At 38.3% G+C, this 19,649-nt stretch overlaps 6 protein-coding genes across 6 annotated transcripts; 4 read left to right on the top strand and 2 right to left on the bottom strand. All coding sequences in view use genetic code 12, as the record gives it.

The window, feature by feature from the left end:
• Window positions 1-44: 44 nt before the first annotated feature.
• On the top strand, window positions 45-3,725 carry PVL30_003501 (uncharacterized protein; the record flags this gene model as incomplete). Its single annotated transcript, XM_001526044.2, has 1 exon — window positions 45-3,725. The coding sequence occupies one exon, from the start codon at window positions 45-47 to the stop codon at window positions 3,723-3,725; it is 3,681 nt and encodes a 1,226-aa protein (XP_001526094.2).
• A 530-nt stretch (window positions 3,726-4,255) lies between these two features.
• On the top strand, window positions 4,256-6,733 carry NUP85 (Nucleoporin nup85; the record flags this gene model as incomplete). The annotated part of the gene is made up of 1 exon (XM_001526043.2): window positions 4,256-6,733. One exon carries the CDS (start codon window positions 4,256-4,258, stop codon window positions 6,731-6,733), a length of 2,478 nt encoding a protein of 825 aa, XP_001526093.2.
• Window positions 6,734-7,051: 318 nt separating this feature from the next.
• On the bottom strand, window positions 7,052-7,854 carry CUP5 (vacuolar ATPase V0 domain subunit c; the record flags this gene model as incomplete). The annotated part of the gene is made up of 2 exons (XM_001526042.1): window positions 7,052-7,520; window positions 7,841-7,854. The coding sequence occupies 2 exons, from the start codon at window positions 7,852-7,854 to the stop codon at window positions 7,052-7,054; spliced, it is 483 nt and encodes a 160-aa protein (XP_001526092.1).
• Window positions 7,855-8,275: 421 nt separating this feature from the next.
• On the top strand, window positions 8,276-8,656 carry SNU13 (RNA binding protein snu13; the record flags this gene model as incomplete). The annotated part of the gene is made up of 1 exon (XM_001526041.2): window positions 8,276-8,656. The coding sequence occupies one exon, from the start codon at window positions 8,276-8,278 to the stop codon at window positions 8,654-8,656; it is 381 nt and encodes a 126-aa protein (XP_001526091.2).
• A 453-nt stretch (window positions 8,657-9,109) lies between these two features.
• Window positions 9,110-12,658, top strand: PVL30_003497 (uncharacterized protein; the record flags this gene model as incomplete). The annotated part of the gene is made up of 1 exon (XM_001526040.2): window positions 9,110-12,658. The coding sequence occupies one exon, from the start codon at window positions 9,110-9,112 to the stop codon at window positions 12,656-12,658; it is 3,549 nt and encodes a 1,182-aa protein (XP_001526090.2).
• Window positions 12,659-12,890: 232 nt separating this feature from the next.
• Window positions 12,891-15,179, bottom strand: GEF1 (glycerol ethanol, ferric requiring protein; the record flags this gene model as incomplete). Its single annotated transcript, XM_001526039.2, has 1 exon — window positions 12,891-15,179. One exon carries the CDS (start codon window positions 15,177-15,179, stop codon window positions 12,891-12,893), a length of 2,289 nt encoding a protein of 762 aa, XP_001526089.2.
• Window positions 15,180-19,649: the final 4,470 nt, after the last annotated feature.

Genomic DNA, 19,649 nt, shown 5'->3' with positions numbered 1-19,649 from the left:
TAATTCCAAAAATCATTTCATCGTTTAGTGTGTTTATTAAGCAGATGTTTGTTCTTACCGAACTTAACAATGTGGAGGCAATTACTAATTCAGCACAAGTGAATGTCAATGGCGAAAACTATCTATTCATCGCGGAAGGGAACCGAATACGAATATATGAATTAAACAGCAACCTGTTGCAATACAAGCTCAAATGTTGTAAACTTCTACATCACAAGGTTCTAAGTTGGACCCGATTTGCATTCAACGTGAAAAACTTTATGATTTATATTGACGACGAATTCCATGTACAACTTATTGATGTATTACAAATTGTTAAAAGTGAGGTGGACCTGCAATTCAAACCATACTCCTTGTTCCGCATGTCTATAAAAGGACAGCAACAATCGCTGTCTTTTGAAAAACCGTTGATAATTCCTCAATCGGTGGTCAACCCTGAATTTGTAATTTTCCATGTGTTTCACTCAAACGTACAAGTTCTTCCGATGTTGAAATTGATGCAAAGCATTTGCGAAGCAAAATATGACGAGAGCAACGAGTGGTTGTTTCCACAGCAATATCGCCCACTCCCTGTCACTATTCCAATGGGAAATATTGATATTCTACAGATTGTTAGTATGTCTGATGATAATAGTAAGGAAGAAGAATTAGTATTAGAACAAGAAGAAGAAGAAGAAGAAGGAGAAGATGGACGAGAGGGAATCAATTCTCGGAAGCGTAGTCGCAAAGTCAAGTATGGAGACCGAAACGGAGAATTTCCCATTAAGACAACACAATTTGCAATTTTGTACAAGGACTTATTTCTGTCCTATAGCATTCGGTTGGTAAATTTTGACACGAAAAGGAGGTCGGCAAATATATTGCACCAAATGGACCAATTTGAAGAAGACCCTTCGCTCATAGTACCTTGGTCCAAAGGAAAAACACTTGGCTTGGTTGCATTGACGCCTTCAAGTTTATTCTATTTTCCTGACAAGTCAATAGCACATATGTCTTTAGCCAATAGTTTGGGAAGAAATATAGCCGTTTCAAAGCAAATGGAAGATCCTATCATGGTCATGACTTTGGACAAACCAGGCAAGGATAAAGCATTGAGAATTTACAAGTCTTACTTTGTTATTGATAATAGCAGAACTTTGCTTGTTACAGAACTGGGTGAGTGTTTTATGCTTTACATTGACATACACCAATCCTCTCCAAATTCGTTAGTTATTAATCAAGTGAACTTTATAAACCTTGGAATTTTAACGCCGCCGATAAAAGATGGGTTGCATCATGTGCGTAGCAATTTGTTTTTTCAATCCTCCAGGAGCTCCAAATCTGTTTTGTTCGAGGTGCTTGCAACAAAACCCAATTTAGATATTCATGACGTATTGGAGTCGAGTCCACCGGTTCTAGATATTGCCAAATTTTCCACACGCTCAAATTTATATGCTTGTCAAGGTGGATGGGACGGAAGCCTGATTCGCTCTTATCGACTTGCACATGAAAAAGGTGTGTATGGTATGGTGCTGCAAAATGGAGTAATTGCAGGTCAACATCACCACTTGCAACAACACTTGCAGCTTGTACTGATTGGGCGAGTCAAAGGGAAGTGTTTGTTTAGAGATTATTCCGTTACAACATCAAAAAAATACGTTTCTCTTGATTCAACAGGGAATCTACAACATATCACTGATTTTCTTGATGATATAATTGAACGAGACGAAGTAAAGGGGCATTCCATTGTAATAACTACCAACGCTTTCAAAATTGACAGCAAAGTGATTGCAGATGGCAAAGTTCTGTATGGCTGTATTCTGGCTGAAAATAACACGGCTGTTGTAATTATGGAACACAACCAAGCAATGATATACCAGTACGATATTGTGGAAAAGCCTACTTTTCTACGGTTTCTGCTCGAAAGTAGTGAAGCTGAAGAACAAGTTTCATTTGTTGATATTTGTCGATTAAAAGGTAAACTTTGCGTATTAATTACGTTTTCTTCAGGAAGGATTGAACTTTGGTTAGAAATAGATGAACAACACAAGGGTCGAAAATTGAGCTTAGTTTGTAAGAAGTTAATTTCTCAAGGGGTGTACTCTGCTGCATTGGTCGTTAGATCTTTGCAATATGGTTGCAATGCGAAACTGTTTTTGATTGATGTTTTCATTCTGTGCACCTACGGTAGCATACAGCAATTGGTTGTTGAGATTGATTTAACTAATAATACTGCAGTTGTTGTCGACAATGGCAAATTGCAATTGCAATCTAGAGAACCATATCGTATAAAGAAACTTTTCAACAAGCTTGTTTTGTACAACAGCCAATTTTTGGTGTTGCCATATTTCAACAAATTACTTGAAATTTATGAGTACAGTTTAATTCGAAAACCGAACACAACAGACGTGATATTTTTGGATACTGATTCGAAATCTTTGAATAAGAGCAGGATATTGATTACCTTTGCGACTGGGCTCGTGGAAGTAGCCGATATTATTTACAAAAACCAAAACGAGAAGCTTGTAGAACAGCATTCATTGCATCTGCAAAAACTCTTTGTCAAATGTATGACGCTCCCTATGAACCGGTATATGATTGCATTGAGTTACGATAAGAACTCGGGACAAAATATGCAAGCCGAGCTTTTGTTGATTCATTCACAAACTTTTGTTGTTCTAGACAGTTTCAAACTAGAGAATACGCCAGGTGTGGCTGATATGTGTCTACTTGAGGAAGGTCCATTGGAAGTACCCAATAAATGCAAAGCAGATTTTATCACACTTTCATCTCTGGAAGAGTCTCAGATATCTATGTTTTGTGTAAGAGACCTGAAGATAAAATTAGTTGAAAAGTGTGCAATAAAAGGTTTGCGGCTAAACAAAAATGTGCAACTACAAAATATTTCGGCATTGAAGAATGATAAAAAGGAACATAGGCAATTTGAACTGGATGATCAAATGCAAGATGTGCAAGATGTACAAGATCCAAATTGTATCACCTTTGTTATTTCCGGAACAGTCGTCTTCACGGTATTGTTGACATACGATGGCAGTCGATACATCTGGGAACTTGGTCAGGATCTGTTTTCCATGCCAACATATGCGATTGGGCATGTGTCACTGTACCCTTTGATAATTGCAGCAGACACAGTGGCAGGTTTATGTTCCTTTACCTTAAACTCTCTTCGACACCAGGAACCTTTGCATCATCAAGATCTTGAGAGAGAATATCTAACCAGTATTGCATTAACAGGACTGAATGGAGGAAATGCGAATCATTACGTGATAACGGGCGACACCCTGGGATATATTAGGATAAGCAATAAACGGTCGTCTGAGAGAGTTGGAGCTAAATTTTGCGTAATGGCATCATCGCCAATCAATGTTATTGTTCCATTGTCCGGAGAGCGACATGGAATAGTGTCGGATCTCGCTCTTATAGGAACTTCCTCGGGTGGAATTTACCTACTCAGCGAAATTATCGATAAATTCGACAAGCCCTTTGGTGATCATGCACTTGCCGCGTTGGTTGAATTTGGCACTGAAATAGGAGTGCAAAAAATAATTGGAGAGAATTTTCAACAGACAGATGAGAGTATCTTATCCAAAGAGATCATTAATATTTCCGCGGTGAAGTTGTTTTTGGAAAGATATAAAACTGAACCCAAATTACATTCACAATACCGCGAAGTTATCAAATTGATTCCTGATTTACAAAATTTAGTTCAAAGCTGTGCTGTATGATGTCAATACTTATGTAATACAGCAGTAGACCAAACGACGGGTCTGGAATGGTATTTGTCTTTTCCTAATATATTTTATTTTTTTGCTATCTTTTACTTTTCATTCTTTAGTATTTTCGATCTTAAAGATCTTTTTGCTTAATTCATTGTCATTTCCTTCCTATTTTGTTTTCCTTTAGGTTTTCCTTTAGGTTTTCTTTTTTTATTATTATTATTATTATTATTATTATTATTATTTTTTTAATTTTTTTTTTTACTTCAATTTCTCTCTTTCTTATCCACGCACTCTTTGCTTTCGTTAAAGAATGGCTAAACTCTTCACCATTTAGAAAATGCTAGCTTTTCGCGCGGACTCAACTCTCGATCGAGCGTAAACTACATCCACATAGTTCAGTAAAAACAAAGCAGAGCAGAGTTTAAGTTTGTATTTAACACATCTCAAACTAAAGTTACATATAGTTACATTAAACTACATACTATCATATTGCACAACTAAAAAAGCACATTGCTCAACATCTACCACCTCTTAGCATGACACAAGCAAACTTTAATGGCAATGGATACGTTGAGGTCGAAATGTTAGATTTACCAAGTGGGGATGAGGATGGTCAAGATAGTTTCTCTCAGGGAGACGAATCTGCTTCTTTTTCATCCTCGACGTCCGAATCGGCAACGAAACCTATTACTACTACTACTACTACAAGCAGATCGCCGAGCTCTCCAACAAATTCGCCATCCCAACTGCTGTTGTCTTGGTCATCTTCTCCCACTGCTATAAGCGAGTTGTTACACCCTGATACAAACTACCCAGACTTAGTAGACTGGCTTGCATCCGAGGAAGAAGAGTTGGTATTTTGTTTCAATAAAGATCTTTATCAACAAACATGCACCCCGAGCACAGGCTTCTTTAAGGCTTATGTTGAGTATGTCAACTCCAACTTTAAGATCACCGAGGAACTTTTGGCATATGTCAAGAGCACTCAAATCGCCAAGCCTTCTACAATTGGTTTAATAACAACAAACTCTGAGAATGAGAAAAACACAATTAGTCGGCTAGTGGACGATGCACTTGTAAATGTACTGCAGAACTTGAGTCAATTGATTGAAACCCCCGTAGAAACTGATGAAGAGATAGCCGAGAATGAAAAATTACAAGATGCAGTCGTTATTTTGAAATGTTTTGAGTCAACTTTTTTGAATACAATGGTGAGAACCAAACCAGAAATTATCATGGAATGGGTTAATAGATTTGATCCGCAACCACCAACCGAGATTGTCAACGAAGTTGTTGTTAATGAGCCACAGAGCTATTTGCATCCTCTTTTTTGGAAACACATTATTAGTAAATTGGCGATGAGAGGCTTGTTCAAGCAATTGGATGAAATCTTGCAACATGCGGATTATAAAGAGCTCGAAGAGTTGTGCAATCCTTTATTCACGGCTATAGAAGATTTTCGAAATTTGATGTCGATGTACTCGAGCTACGCGCTCAATGGCCAGTTTGCTCGTTGGAAGCTTCTGGCGTGTGAGTATAGAGATTCACTTGCTGATGTAAAGAGCTTGGTGCATGAGGAGGGAGAGAATCCAAAGTACCAGATTATATTGAGTCAATTGTTCGATATTGCATGTTTGATATCGGGTATGGAAAAGACCATTGCTGCTCATTCGGAGAACTGGTACGATATGTACCTTGCTCTATCATTGTATCAAATAAGGGATGATGAAGAAGTATTCAAATACTTCTTTGAAGCTTCAATTCTGGAAAAACCACCGCCTCCACCACACCAATCGACGACATCGTCGTCATCGTTGTTGTCGTCGTCGTGGTCATCGTCGATGTTAGCCCCCAAGAACGGAGAACAGGATTTGGATGCTATGACTGAGGAGTGCTTGTTAAACATTTTGAAAGGCAATTTGATGAAGGCATTGGAGACTGTCTATTACTTGAGCCCGGCAACTGCCGCCTACTTATCGTTGTTCATGGATCTTAAGAACCTTTTAGAAGGCTACTATACCTCACAAGTTCTCCATAGCACTGCAAATAGTGATAATCTGAAAAAGACTGCATCTGAGTATTTCCTTACACGCCACGCTTACAACAATCTTGACATACATGAACTTGTTCCTGTTGGTATTGGTCTTTTGGCAAACCCAACACTTAATAAACGGTCTAGCTCAAAAAACCTCAACCTTCAAACTATAGCATCCTTTTTACCTCATTATAATGTTGTTGAGAACGAAGACTTGGAATGGGCACTCACTGTGTGTGCCGATCTTGGACTTACATCAACTGCTCGTGATTTGTACTTCCAAGCTGGGTTGCAAGCTTTGGAAAATGGCTACTTGTATGAAGCATTAAACAATTTTGTAAATTGTTATGACCCGCTTGAAGTGTCTGGTAGTTTGCACCAAGAAGGGTTAAGAAAAATACACTATGTGATTTGGGAGATCATCTTCACGGATAGCCTTGTCAACAATAGTCCGATAGATGATGAGTTAATCAACAACATCGTGGATGGTGAAATTGATATCCAGTTGCACCCGATCATACAGCAAAGCATCTCGCCATACGCCGTATTGAAAGAATATTTTTCTTCTTTGAGCACTGAGAAAACCACTGTGGAGCCCTCGAGCTTGTCGAAAATCATACATCTTTTGAAATTTCAGTATATGCCCAAGAAATTCAGGCCCTTGTTACTAGGGCAATTTCTTTTGTTTTTGAGATCCGAGGTTGAGCTTCAAATACCTGACTTGATTATCATGATTGAATTGATTGATAATTACGAGGGTGATGTTACTGGCAATGACAAGAGGGACGGAGAACAGCTATTTGCTTACTCTGTTGCAGAGTACAAGCAAAACATAGATTCGGATGGAGAACAGCAGCAACTAAATAAGTTGGATTGGAGGGAAGATGTAGTGCCGTCCTCCTCTCCTACAGTCGATGACTTATTGGCTTTGTTAAGACGCAAAGTAAGTGAGAGAATAGCAAAGGTGTTTATCGAATAAGTAGAATTGATTTAAACTTGTTTTTCTTTTTGTTTTGTTTTGTTTTGTTTTCACTTTTTCATATCCTCTACCTGTTTCTGTTGATTTGTTGTACTGGTTTGTCCTTCTTCTTTTATTTACAGTCCTGAACAGTTAGTTTTTGACTTTGATTTTTAATCTCTTTATTCTTTTATATATATATATATATATGTATGTATGTATATATATATTCTTGATTCAGCAGCTATAAACTTATATAGTGCTCATAGACCTCAAACTGAACTAACATTGTTCGAAAATAGCCAAAGTCTATAGAAAAATAGCACATTCAATCCTCAACTAACAAGTCACATCTTGTGAAGCTCTCGAGTTCAACAATAATGCCACAATCAAACCGTACAAACCCAACACTTCAGCGAAAATCAAGATCAAAATCATTCCGACAAACAATCTTGGTTGTTGAGCAGTACCTCTGACACCCGCGTCACCCACAATTCCAATGGCGAAACCAGCGGCCAAACCGGACAATCCAACTGACAAACCAGCACCTAATTGGATAAAACCGGTATATAATGCTTGCTTTTGAGCTAATGAGTCACTCACAAGGACAGAGACGACCAACCCATAAATGGCAATAATACCCGCCATAACAACAGGAACAACATTTTTAACTAAAAGGTCTGGTCTGGTAACTGAAGTAGCACAGATACCGACACCTGATTTAGCAGTTCCGTATGAGGCACCAAAACAGGTGAAAACAATAGCTGCTGCACAACCAATGGAACCAAAGAAAGGCGCATAAACAGGACTTTTTTGAAAGTTAGTATATCGTGCTAAAATAAAAAAGAAACAACTCTATAAAGGGGGAGCAAACTCTGTACACGAGTCAATGGAGATGTGCCTGTGTAAATGGTGTCAATTCCAGAAGCACAGTTAATGTTTAAGTGCATCAATTGTTGTAGTAGAAAAGAGAGCAGCTCTTAGGTTCAAGTGACTAGCAAACTTCCCGACCGCAATCATGCATTGTGAACCAATACATAAAAAAAAGATCAAGCAAATCTGAAAAAAAAAACACTTATGGAACATGGCAACTTTTCCCTTATTCTATTCGTAGTATAGTTTACATACCACAAGTCGGACATTATATATAAGATTGAATTTTTGATGTAAATGGTTTTGATGTTTTAGTTGTCGATGATAAGGCTTGGAGGTGGGGAGAGGGTAGTGGTGGATGATTAATTTGGAAGAGAACTATTGACGGTTTTGTTTGTCGAAACCATGGTCGGCCACCAATATGTGCGCAATTATGCACGACTCTTGGCTTAGTATGGTTGCTACCAGATGTTATCTGATACCAGGCTGAATCTCATCTCCAGGGAAAGTTCGAAAAAAACTAGAAAAGGAGAAGAAGAAAAAAAAAAACCGATAGGAAGAATTTCAAATGCAGTAGACACCTCTTTTTCAACTTTTCTGAACGAACTCACTCTTCAATCACTTAAAGGCGAGCTTATATCTACTATTTGCAGTGAACCGATCTCCTTTTCCATTCTTAATTTACTCGAAATGTCAGCACCAAACCCTAAGGCTTTCCCATTGGCAGACTCTGCCTTGACGCAACAAATCTTGGATGTTGCTCAACAAGCCCAAAACTTGAGACAATTGAAGAAAGGAGCTAACGAGGCTACCAAAACTTTGAACAGAGGTATTTCTGAGTTTATCATTATGGCTGCTGATGCCGAGCCTATTGAAATCTTGTTGCACTTGCCATTGTTGTGTGAAGATAAGAACGTTCCATACGTTTTCGTTCCTAGTAAGGCTGCTTTGGGTAGAGCATGTGGTGTTTCAAGACCAGTCATTGCTGCTTCAGTCACTTCAAACGATGCTTCATCAATCAAGAACCAAATCTACGGTATTAAGGATAAGATTGAAACATTGTTGATTTAGTTATAGTTCTTTTCTAGTGTTAATAAATTTTACATTTACTTTTTTTTAAAAAAAAAAAAAATTGGGATCAAACATATTCTTTAATAAAACAAATTTAAATGGTGGACTAAGCATACCGATTGTCCACAAGTTGTAGAGAAGTGCTCTTTTATACTTTTGATATATTTATATTTATATTTATATATATATATATATATATATATATGTGTGTGTGTGTGTGTGTGTGTGTATGTATGTTTGTGCATATACATTTTTCTAGCACTAATGAGTGTCTTTCTTTGAAAAAAAAAAAACAAAATTGGTCTATCTGGAACACTGTTTCCAAATCCTTAGATTAGATGTACGCGAAGAGCATCGTTCTAAACGTTGCAAATAGTTTAATATTTAAAACGGAAAAAAAAATATTATTATTATAATTATCATTAAAATTTAAACAAAACCTACAAAAAAGAAATGATCCATAGCACGAATCGACTGCTGTATTTGCAAGACCAGAACGTGATGAACAAGTCAACTTCGGCTGAAGCAATTACCAAATTGCTACGGTCCAGTACTGAGCCGTTAGATACAATCGTCAAATGTGCACACAAAGTTCTCAATAATGATTTTGACATCTACTTTCCTGATAGTACGATGTTTATTCTATCTTTATTAATCGACCGATTGAACGACAGATCGTCTACAAAGTCAAAATTTTACCATTGGAAATATGAGATGGAAGTGTGGGAGTTACTTGAGCAGGTACTAAAGATACTGCGGCTTGACGTTGCACGTCGAAATAGACTTATTGAAAACTTGAAACTATACGACATTTTAATTGATTTATTAGCTTGTGAAAATACAAATCATGAGTGTTTAAGCCGTGCATTTGAAATTACCGAGTGGATTCAAAGGAATGTGTATTTGGAAATTGAAGAGTCGACCGCCAATTCCTTGCTTAAAGAATACTTGAAATATGCTTTAAGAAGTAACAATGAGTATCCGCGATGGTCAAGTATCATCGCACAACTATACCGGCAATCCTGGGATCGTGCTACACAAAATGGTTCCAGTAAAAAAATATATGCAAAGTTCATGGATGATTGTTTGGCATTATTTGTTAAGGTTGTAGGTGGTCAAAGCACTGAGCTGCCCGCATTGAGACAATTATTTATCGAAAAGGCTTTTTTACCGGAACATTATACCGAATTTACAACTAAAATAGAAAGACTTTTACTGCCAGATGATGTTACGCAGCACAATATTGAAACATTGTTTAGTATGGCTGTTGCAGAGATCAGCTCAAAGAATGTGGTTCATTTGGAGCAACTTTACGTGGTGCTTACTTCTATTTTTCCTGAGCTTTCTGTGCTGCTTCTTCATAAACTTGTTGATCTAAATGGTACTTTGTCCCTGAAATTTGTTGAAGAGCTATACACCAGAGAGATTAAAGACAAGAAGTTTATTGATTTAGATTGGGATATGGTCAAGCTCATATTTCAAACCAACAGTGAGCTTGCAACTAGCAAGTCCAAATTTATCTTTGAGAAGTACAATACCGCGTTCAATTTGGATGACAAAGTCCTTGCTGTTGCCAAAGTTGTTGTTGATTCTTATGCAAAAAACAGAGAGCTCGTTGAATTCTTTACAAAGATCTGGCCAAAAGTCTTAAAGAAAGACGAGGTATGGGAAACCACGGAGTTTGTGAGCCATGTTGCACTGTTGGTGCGTTTGCTTTCAACGCGACAGTTGAAGGAAGTACTCGACTTTATTTCTCAATTGGATCCTACTACAATATCTGCGCTCAGTATAGCCATCACCGATGGATTAAGGAACACCAATGCTCAGACTGTATCTGCCGTAAAGGAAATGTTATTGACTAATCTTAAAGAGGCATGCGGTGAATCTTGGCATGTACATTACAATATTTTGTGTTTGTACCCCGATTCTAATGTCAATTATTTGGTCTCCGAATTGCTGCTTAAAAGTTTAGAATCCGATCCTTACTACTACTACGTTGTGTTTCGTCTCTATGAATTGAGCAAAATCAGTTCAATAACTAATGAACAGCAGGATGGTTTCTTGAAAATTTTGAATGCTTTTAAAGACTCTGATCTGTCACTAGTCACATCAGTAACCAAAAGGTGGTTCACTGTGCTCAATCATTGTTTTTCAACTGAAAATTTGAACAAGTTGGCGGTATTTCTCATCAAGTTTGCTTCGTTTAAAAACATTCCTGATGAATTTTTTGAGCAACAAAAATTTGTAACTCTTGTGTCAAAAGCATTACTGCAAAGACCAGAGCCTAGTGTTATATTGCATTTCCCAGTAGCTTGCATTCCAAAGAGGATAAGAAAGGAAATAATTGATGAGCTTGTTGAACAGTATTTCAAAGTTCCTTCAAATGATAAACTTTATTGTATAAAGCACTTATTAAAGGGAATGAGTTTGCATTCAAATTTAGAAACCAAGTTTGAAGTATTAAAAAAACTTGAGCAGGATGTGAATGGCATGACTTTCCACGAACATGACGAGGACATGAAGAAGGAAAGTAAAGAGTTGGTTGAAGGTATTGTTTCATTGATCTTTGCAGCTCATTTTAAGCAAATAAAAGACAAAGAGTCATTCAGGTATATCTCCAATGTAATTGAGCTGTTGCTTACCTCACTTTCGCTGGACAAATTTGATATGACATGTGAGTTGGAGATTGTGACAATAATACTTAAAGAATGTACCACCGACTCATTTGCAGCGATACAAAAACTTCGCGAAACATTCATATCATACTGTTTAATTGCTTTAAACAATTACAGAGATGATAAAGTGACAAGATCTAGTATGTTGCAAAGTTTAGTCAGTTGTGCGATTGCATCTGAAGCAACATTTGAACAAATTACTACTGGAATATCAAGTTTCGACGCCATGAGCTTGAAAGATGCAACTATGAGCTCGACATTGACAAAGTTGATTGCCAAGATAATGCCAGTATCTCGGAAATATGCAATTTATTTTTTGGGGTTATTGTTGATTAATCTGTCTTTGGGCGAAGAAGATGCGTTAATTGCACTGTGCTGTTATTTTGAACGACAATCGATGGATGTTGCTGCTCAAGACGATATAATTGCAGAATTCCTTGGATTTCTCAACCAAGCTGGTTCTGTAAATTCTGCAAGAGCTTTGACCATTGCATGTGCCTTGCTAAACAGCTCCCGAAAGGGGACAAACCCTAAACTTATTTCTAAATTGATATGGTCGATTTCCACATTAAATGCAAAAGCAAACTCAGGTATTGTGTCCAGCATCTTGAGAATCACTAGAGAAGTATTATCGACAAAGCCGTACCTTTTTGATCAGTATGGCTTAGAAAACACTATTTATTTGGTCTCAAACATCGTCAAGAATGTAAGAGCCGAAAGTGACAATAACGTTAGCGAAAGTATATATGTTGCATCTACTCAAGTGCTTTCATCAATACTTTTATACCATAGGTTTCAGTTGACAACCCGTCATCATATCCTAATGGACATTATGACTTTCTTGTTGCAAGACTTGTGCACCGTTGGATCGCAAGCACACAGTGTACAAGCTGCAAGTGCGTATCTGAGACTTTTGCACAATATGTGTGAGCCCATGAAAAGAGTAGAAGATAGGCTGGAGAAGCATTCCACCACCACCACAACAACAACAACAGCAGCAGCAGCAGCAGCATCGTCATCATCGTCATCTTCATCAAAATTGTCAATACCAACTTCTAGTCATAGTTTAACTCCATTGTCAAACGAGTACAAAAAGTACTTAAGGCGACACGTTCCTATCTTGTTGACGAATTACGTCAACTTTCAATTAAAGTTCAATTTCGATAAGGCGGTAAATGACACAATTTCCAGCGGTATTTACAGCATATTCGATGTGTTATCTCAAAGCCAGTTGCATGCTCTTAATGCAGCTCTTGACTTTGGAGGTCGGGCATTTTTCAAATCTTTGTACAATGACTACAAAGAATACGGAAAATGGAAAGGTTGAGGAATTGGTAAAATGAAATTTAAGCAGAAAGATTAAATAAATAAATGAGGAAATTTACAAATTTGTCGATGAATGAATAAATAAACATATTAATAAATTTTCTAAATTGCCAGAATCAGAATTTCATTACAAAACAAAAACAAAAACAGAAACAAAAACAAGAAAAAGAAAAAGAGGGAAAAAAAAAGAAAAATAGAAAAAGTAATTTTCATTTCTTTAGTTATTGTCAAGTTTATACATATCTATTTGAATCGTTGTGTAAAATTTTACCCAAATTCTTTCTCGCTGACAACGCTAGTAAATTCATAAATTGCCAAATTTTTTCATCTTGCGCATTATTATCCGACTCCTTCGCATCTTGTGGGTGCCTCGAATACTCATATCGCAAAACATCCTTTCTAGTGATGATCCCCACAAGTGTACTCTCCAGCTCTACCAAAATGTACCTGGGACCTAGCTTGACAAACATATCGAGCACAGACTCTAAGCTAGCATTGATGCTCACTGTTAATGGTGATCTATTGACAACTGAGCTGAATGCCACCTTATCTGTTGACCCATCTTTTTCTTTGTTAAAATTGCAAATTGCGTAGTCGTTAACATTGACGTGTCGCAGCAAGATATGCTCAAGCTCATATCTTGACACATAGCCATAGATTTTGGGATTACTTCCAGAATATATCACGGGAAAACCTCTATAGCTTGTTTTGCGCAATGTTTTTTTCAACTGCCCAATAGTCAAAGCATCGTCTGCGTCAGTGGAAAATGCAGTCACCACAGGAGACATGGCTGATTCCACAGTAGTGCCAAATGTGTAATCCTCTTTAGAATCAATCAAGGGTAAGCCATTAAACAAAATCATTTGGTCCGCGATGCCTCCTTTACCCCACTTATCATTTATACTCTTTGTTATAGCAACAACAATCATTGTAGGAATGATGTATCGCACAGCGCCTGTTAACTCAAACATGATGATCACCACTGTAACCGTCAAGTCAGTGATACCGCAAAGTCCTGCTGCAGCACCCAAGAATGCATATGTTCCTGGAATAATGCATCTCTCGTTTTCACTACACGCCGAAAAGAGAAATGATTCGGGGTGCAGTTTATAGATGTAATCAACTAGGATTCCGATGGCCCTGCCAAACATTGCACCAGCTGCCATGGAAGGAACAAATATCCCTGCAGGCACCTTGCATCCGTATGTAATAATAGTGAGTCCCATTCTTGCAACTGTGGCGAACATCAAAGACACAAACATTCCGACTTTCTTTTGGTCAGGATCGCATATGGGATTGTTGAAATTAGCATCACATTCATGGAATAATATTTGCATACACTCCGTCATATCGAGTCGAAGAAATTGGTTGAAATACGAAAAGCTCGACGTGAGTAATGTGAGCACAAACACTTCTCTGATTGCCCAATTACCAAGATACTTTTTGCGAAATGCAACAACACGGATATTGAGTTTCGAGACCACTATCCCGTAAACACCTCCAAATACACCGAGAAGTACGTAAACTGGAATTTCAAAGTAGTGCCAGTTTGTATCGTATGTCACCTCGAACAAGACTAACTGGCCGGTGCGAAATGGGTTCATTGCTGCTAAGGTTGTCACTGCAACCAATGAACAGAAATAAGACTTCCACAATGTTGATAGCTGGAAAACAGAGGACATTTCTTCAATTGCAAACAAAACACCGCCCATTGGGGAACCAAATGCAACTGCAACGCCTGCCGCTGCGGTTGCAGTGAGGAACTCTCTTCCCTTTGACGCCGATTTCTTATACTTGTTGACCAATTTCGCTAGCGAGTTCCCAACGCACACTGCGTAATGAACACTAGGCCCTTCCTTACCCAAACTCAAACCTGAACCAATTGCAAGTGGTAAACCAATGCTCTTGATGAAAAGAGTCCACCAGCCTAAAAACCCGTCCATCACAAACCCGGAAATAATACACTTGATTTCCGAAATTCCAGAGCCGGCAGCCAATGGTGCAAAAAACTTGACAAGCTTGGCTGCGATGAATGACATCGTGATGGAAAGCAAAACATACATTATATAATTAAGGCCACTAAACAGCGACCACGTCTGCCATTTTGAGCAGTGCTCAGTAGAACTTTCACCCCAACAGCAGAATGATTCATTTAAATAAAAAGCTCCTTTACAATGGCCCATTCGAATACTTGCAAGAAATGATGTCACGATATTCAAGGTACCCGCAATAAGTCCAATGACTATACCCATACTTGCTAATACAACCCAATTGAAAGTTTGCGATAGCATCTTGTCTCTAAAGTTGTTTCCCCTGCTCGAAATGTGCCTCACTTTCAATAGTCGCTGTTTCTGCTCGTCGAGTTCATCTTCGACCCAATCAATGGTTCGAAAATCATTGAATCGTTGCACTTCCCTGATTTGTTCTTGTTTTGTCCAGAGTCCTGTCTCTGTATTTCGAAGAGATGGCGAGTACCGAGCCAACGGGTCATCAAAATGTTCAAGTCTGTCTAACGTGGACATTCGTGTAGAATTTCTTTTTTGGTGTTGAAAAAGTAGGTGGACTGGTCCATCAGTGATGCTATAAAAGTGGTTTTGGAAGACGTTGGATGTATTATTTATAGCTAACACTACTAATCAGTCAGTGGTATCAAAAAAAAAAAAGATAAAATAAAAAATAAGTAAATAAAGGAAGAAATAAATAAGTAAATAAATATGTTGTCACATAGCGACTTAAGTAAGTCGCATTATGCCATCATTTCTGTGAAACAGAAATTAGTGTCATTACCAATTATTCAGGGTAATGAGAGAACAAACAAATTAAGTTAGTATAGAAGGATATAAATAGTGGGTAGAAGTCGCACTCTAGACTTCTATCAAATTGTATAGAATTATCGATAAATAACACATTTTACGGTCACAACAAGTATAACGCAAATCAGTGAATATTGGTAGAGAATGGCCACTCTACTAATTCCCTTCACTTGAGTATTGTATGAGACAATTTACTTCTTACACTTAAACACCATACCATGATCATGGTAAGAACAGTTACGAAATCACTTAGTCAGAATATAGCCAGTTAGGTTGTAAATAGAATAGCTGGTACTAGTGAGCAGGTAGCGATAACCTAGTGCACAGCAGTCGCACACTTACGTTGAGTAACGTTGCTATGTGACATTTTGGTGGTCCCTAGCAGGAACTTCGACCATTCCTGCACTTGTTGCAGACCTTTGGTACTGCAACTTGTGATTCATACTGACTGGTGTCATAGAGTTTGAAATAATTTGTCGAACTAGGTGTGTCACTGTCGCGAAAGTCTCACTACCTAGAATAGAGGGAGGAAGTGCTCCTTAAGGCATTAGAACTTAGAATCCTACACTAAACCAACTCGGGAGGAAGTGCTCCTTAAGGCATTAGAACTTAGAATCCTACACTAAACCAACTCGGGAGGAAGTGCTCCTTAAGGCATTAGAACTTAGAATCCTACACTAAACCAACTTGGGAGGAAGTGCTCCTTAAGGCATTTAGAACTTAGAATCCTACACTAAACCAACTCGGGAGGAAGTGCTCCTTAAGGCGTTTGAACTTAAAATCCTACACTAAACCAACTCGGGAGGAAGTGCTCCTTAAGGCGTTTGAACTTAGAATCCTACACTAAAACAACCTATGGGAGGAAGTGCTCCTTAAGGCGTTTGACCTTAGAATCCTACACTAAAACACAACCATTGAAGATTAGACCTTGTACATGTACACTACCCATGGATATGAGGATATTGTGAAGCATTACCATTTGGGAATCAGATGTGATTTAACACACCGCCCAGTGATCATCATATACCAAGGATATATTTGTATCACACAAAGTCAAGTGGACAAATGTATAAATAATACCTTAAGTCCCCGAAGAAAGGTTTGACGAGCCGGTCATACTACATAACCGGAAACGTACAAATAAACCACACACCCATCACGAGACATCAACGTTATTAACAAGCCAACAAATGCCTTACTCAGACATACATCACGCGGATCCTAACCATACCGCTCAACCCAACGCAGTTTTAAACGCACCTACCTTGGATAATGTTAACTCATCCGCCACGTCTGAGATTAGTAACTCATCAGAGGATGATAGTGGAATCGAGGAGAACCACGTTACATCAAAAGGGGGAGTCCAGAAGGATAAACCCATTGAGGAGAAAACAGACGACACTATCAGCAACCAAAATGTAGCCACTACCTTAGCTAAAGTTAACAGTGAGAATGCAGATTTGAGAGCAACTGTTAACAGATTAACAATGTTAGTCGCTGACTTGACAGAAAAGTTACATGACCTGTCAAACAAACCAAGAGTGGACGATGGTCACATTGGTGATCAAGCCCAATCGACCCCGTCCACCCAAAAGAATCACCTTAGTGAATCCTTCCTGTCTGCCCATTCCTTTAAAGACAAAGAAACAACCAATATGTTATTCCAACCTCTGGCTATATACGATGGAGTTTCGTACGCCCAAGGGGGTGGACCAGTTGAAGTCATGATAAAAGGATATGAAGCAACGTGTCAGAAGATAAACGACTACAGGAAGAGATTCATCGATAATGAAAGAATTGAAGATATTCCTTACATTAGAAGACCCGACCCCAACGTCGAGAAAGTATTTATTGCTCACTACAATGAATTGTCAACCAAACTTATCAGAACACATCAAGATGAATTAGCTATAAAACGTTATGATGCCCAGAAATTTCCTTCACCCACTTCTAAAGACTTTGATGGATTCTTCTTTTGGTTAAGGAAGTTGATTTGGTATAAACATACTTATTTTATTCCTGATTACTTACTCAGAGAAGAAGTTATTGCTGTAGCACAACTGGTCAAAAATGAAACATTGTTGGACATTGTCAAAGCTGCCACTAAAAGAAAAGGAAACGAACAGCATAAACCAATCAAGTACCATCGTATTCTAGAAGAGTGGGGAAAGAAAGCATCAGAAGAGCATTACGTTGATATCATCGGAGAAGTAAACAGGGTCATCAAACCAAATGTGGACCCTAAAAGTGTGATGATCATAGTTCAGACCGAAATTGACAACTACTTGGAAAACAATGAAATTGGTGACTTACCCGCATTGACTTGGATTCGATTATTCAAAACCCTATTCAATAAACTCGGGGGAGTTATGGACCAGATAATTACATATATGAGCAGCAGAATTAAAGTACAAAGATACGACGACGATGCCGAAATAAAGGAAATATGGATTAATGGAGAAGATGTCAGACATTACCTTACCTCGATCAAGGTAAATAGTCACGACCATTTAATTGCCATGGAAATGAATTTATCATATGTGGATATCTGGGACGCTATAAACACTACATATACGGCGAAGATGACTTTGATAAATTCACGACAAAATGAATCCAAATCACAAAACAAACAAAAAGAACCCTGCCTAGTCTGTGGACGAACAAATCATAAGACTGAGGTTTGCTTCCGAGCACAAAACGCTGCTAAACGAGGAATGATCAAAATAAAGGATGGACGAATCTACACAGTTGACGATAATGAATTGAAAGTTGGAGAGAATGAATTTATGGTAAAGAAATACCCAGACCTATTCACTCAACAAGCGAGGCACCGTGAGGGCGGAAATTAAGACGATAAGTAAACTACAACCGCTGAAAACTCCAGTCGACCAATCATCTAGCGCTGAAGTTAATGCAGTGCAAACTAGAAGTCAGACGAAAGCGGGAAAAAGATTAACTACTCCCAAATCGACAATTCCAAAACCCCAAACTACTCAAAGAAGAAGCCAAGTTATTAAAGATAATATGAAGGCCCAACGATCAACAACCAGTGAAGACGATACCAGTCCCAAACAATCATCAAATGCTCCGGATTCCACAAACCCTGAACTTACAAATAATCTTACCCCTTTTGTTAATCAACATCTCACTGAAGATGACATTTCCACAGACCCAGACTACACTTATACAGAACCTCCGTTATCTGAACAAAAGTTTCAAACTACACCTTCGGCAATGGATAAAGAATTGAACAACTTAGCGCAAGAAGGTACCATACTGCCTGAAGAAGAGATGCTACAATTCTTGAATGATGATGCCGGGAATGAGGTGGAAGAGCCAAATAAGATTGAAATCATGGACGTAGATGAGGAAGAGGATCGCAACAACGATAATCTAGAAAGTCCCCACGATCTAGAACCCGGAGATTTAAGTCCTAATGCCCTAGACAAACTCACAGATGAAAGTGAGAATCAACAAGATGAGACGTTAGGTGATGATACCAGTATAAGACTCCTTCGGAGAAAAAGGACTAGCCGTTTCGATATGCCAGACAAACAGACTTTCTTTGAAAAGATGCCAACTGAGAATATTCAAGTGACCATGTCATTAGCAGATTTCCTTGGGATATCTCCAGAGTATAGGAAAGACATACACGAAAGGACAAAAGGAATATTGGTAGCCAGAGCGGGACCCATGAACGCTCCAAAATATGAAGTCAATGAAACCGTAATCATTAACCCTAACGAACACACAAACGACGCTGACCAAATCTACATCCCAGCGAAGATCCAGAACCGGGATGTCACCCTTAAATATGACACGGCGCTGCAAGTGAGTTTGATTAACCCAAAGACCCTTGATGGATTGAACGTCAAATGGTCAAAGCTATCGCCAGCGGTACGAATTATTGGTGTGAATAAAGATGAGGTACTAGTGGAGAAAGGAGTAGCTATTGATATATTCATTCACTTTATCCCACTCACAGCACATTTATTAGTACACGACGCTACGCCTGTTGGACAGATATTATTAGGACTCCCGTTCCAAAATGAGCATAAACTCAGTATTGGCTTCAATAATGATGACAAGCGAGAATTAAGGTTCAAAGTAGACGGTAAAGTTTTGAAATTCCCAGTTCAACAAGTCGGAAGAGAGAGTTTCCAAGTTAACCAATACCCT

The sequence above is a fragment of the Lodderomyces elongisporus genome, chromosome 4 (genome assembly GCF_030384665.1).
Source record: "Lodderomyces elongisporus chromosome 4, complete sequence".
Taxonomy (NCBI): Eukaryota; Fungi; Ascomycota; class Pichiomycetes; order Serinales; family Debaryomycetaceae; genus Lodderomyces; species Lodderomyces elongisporus.
The sequence above is the reverse complement of the archived record's forward strand: the minus strand, read 5'-3'. Positions and strand labels throughout refer to the sequence as shown.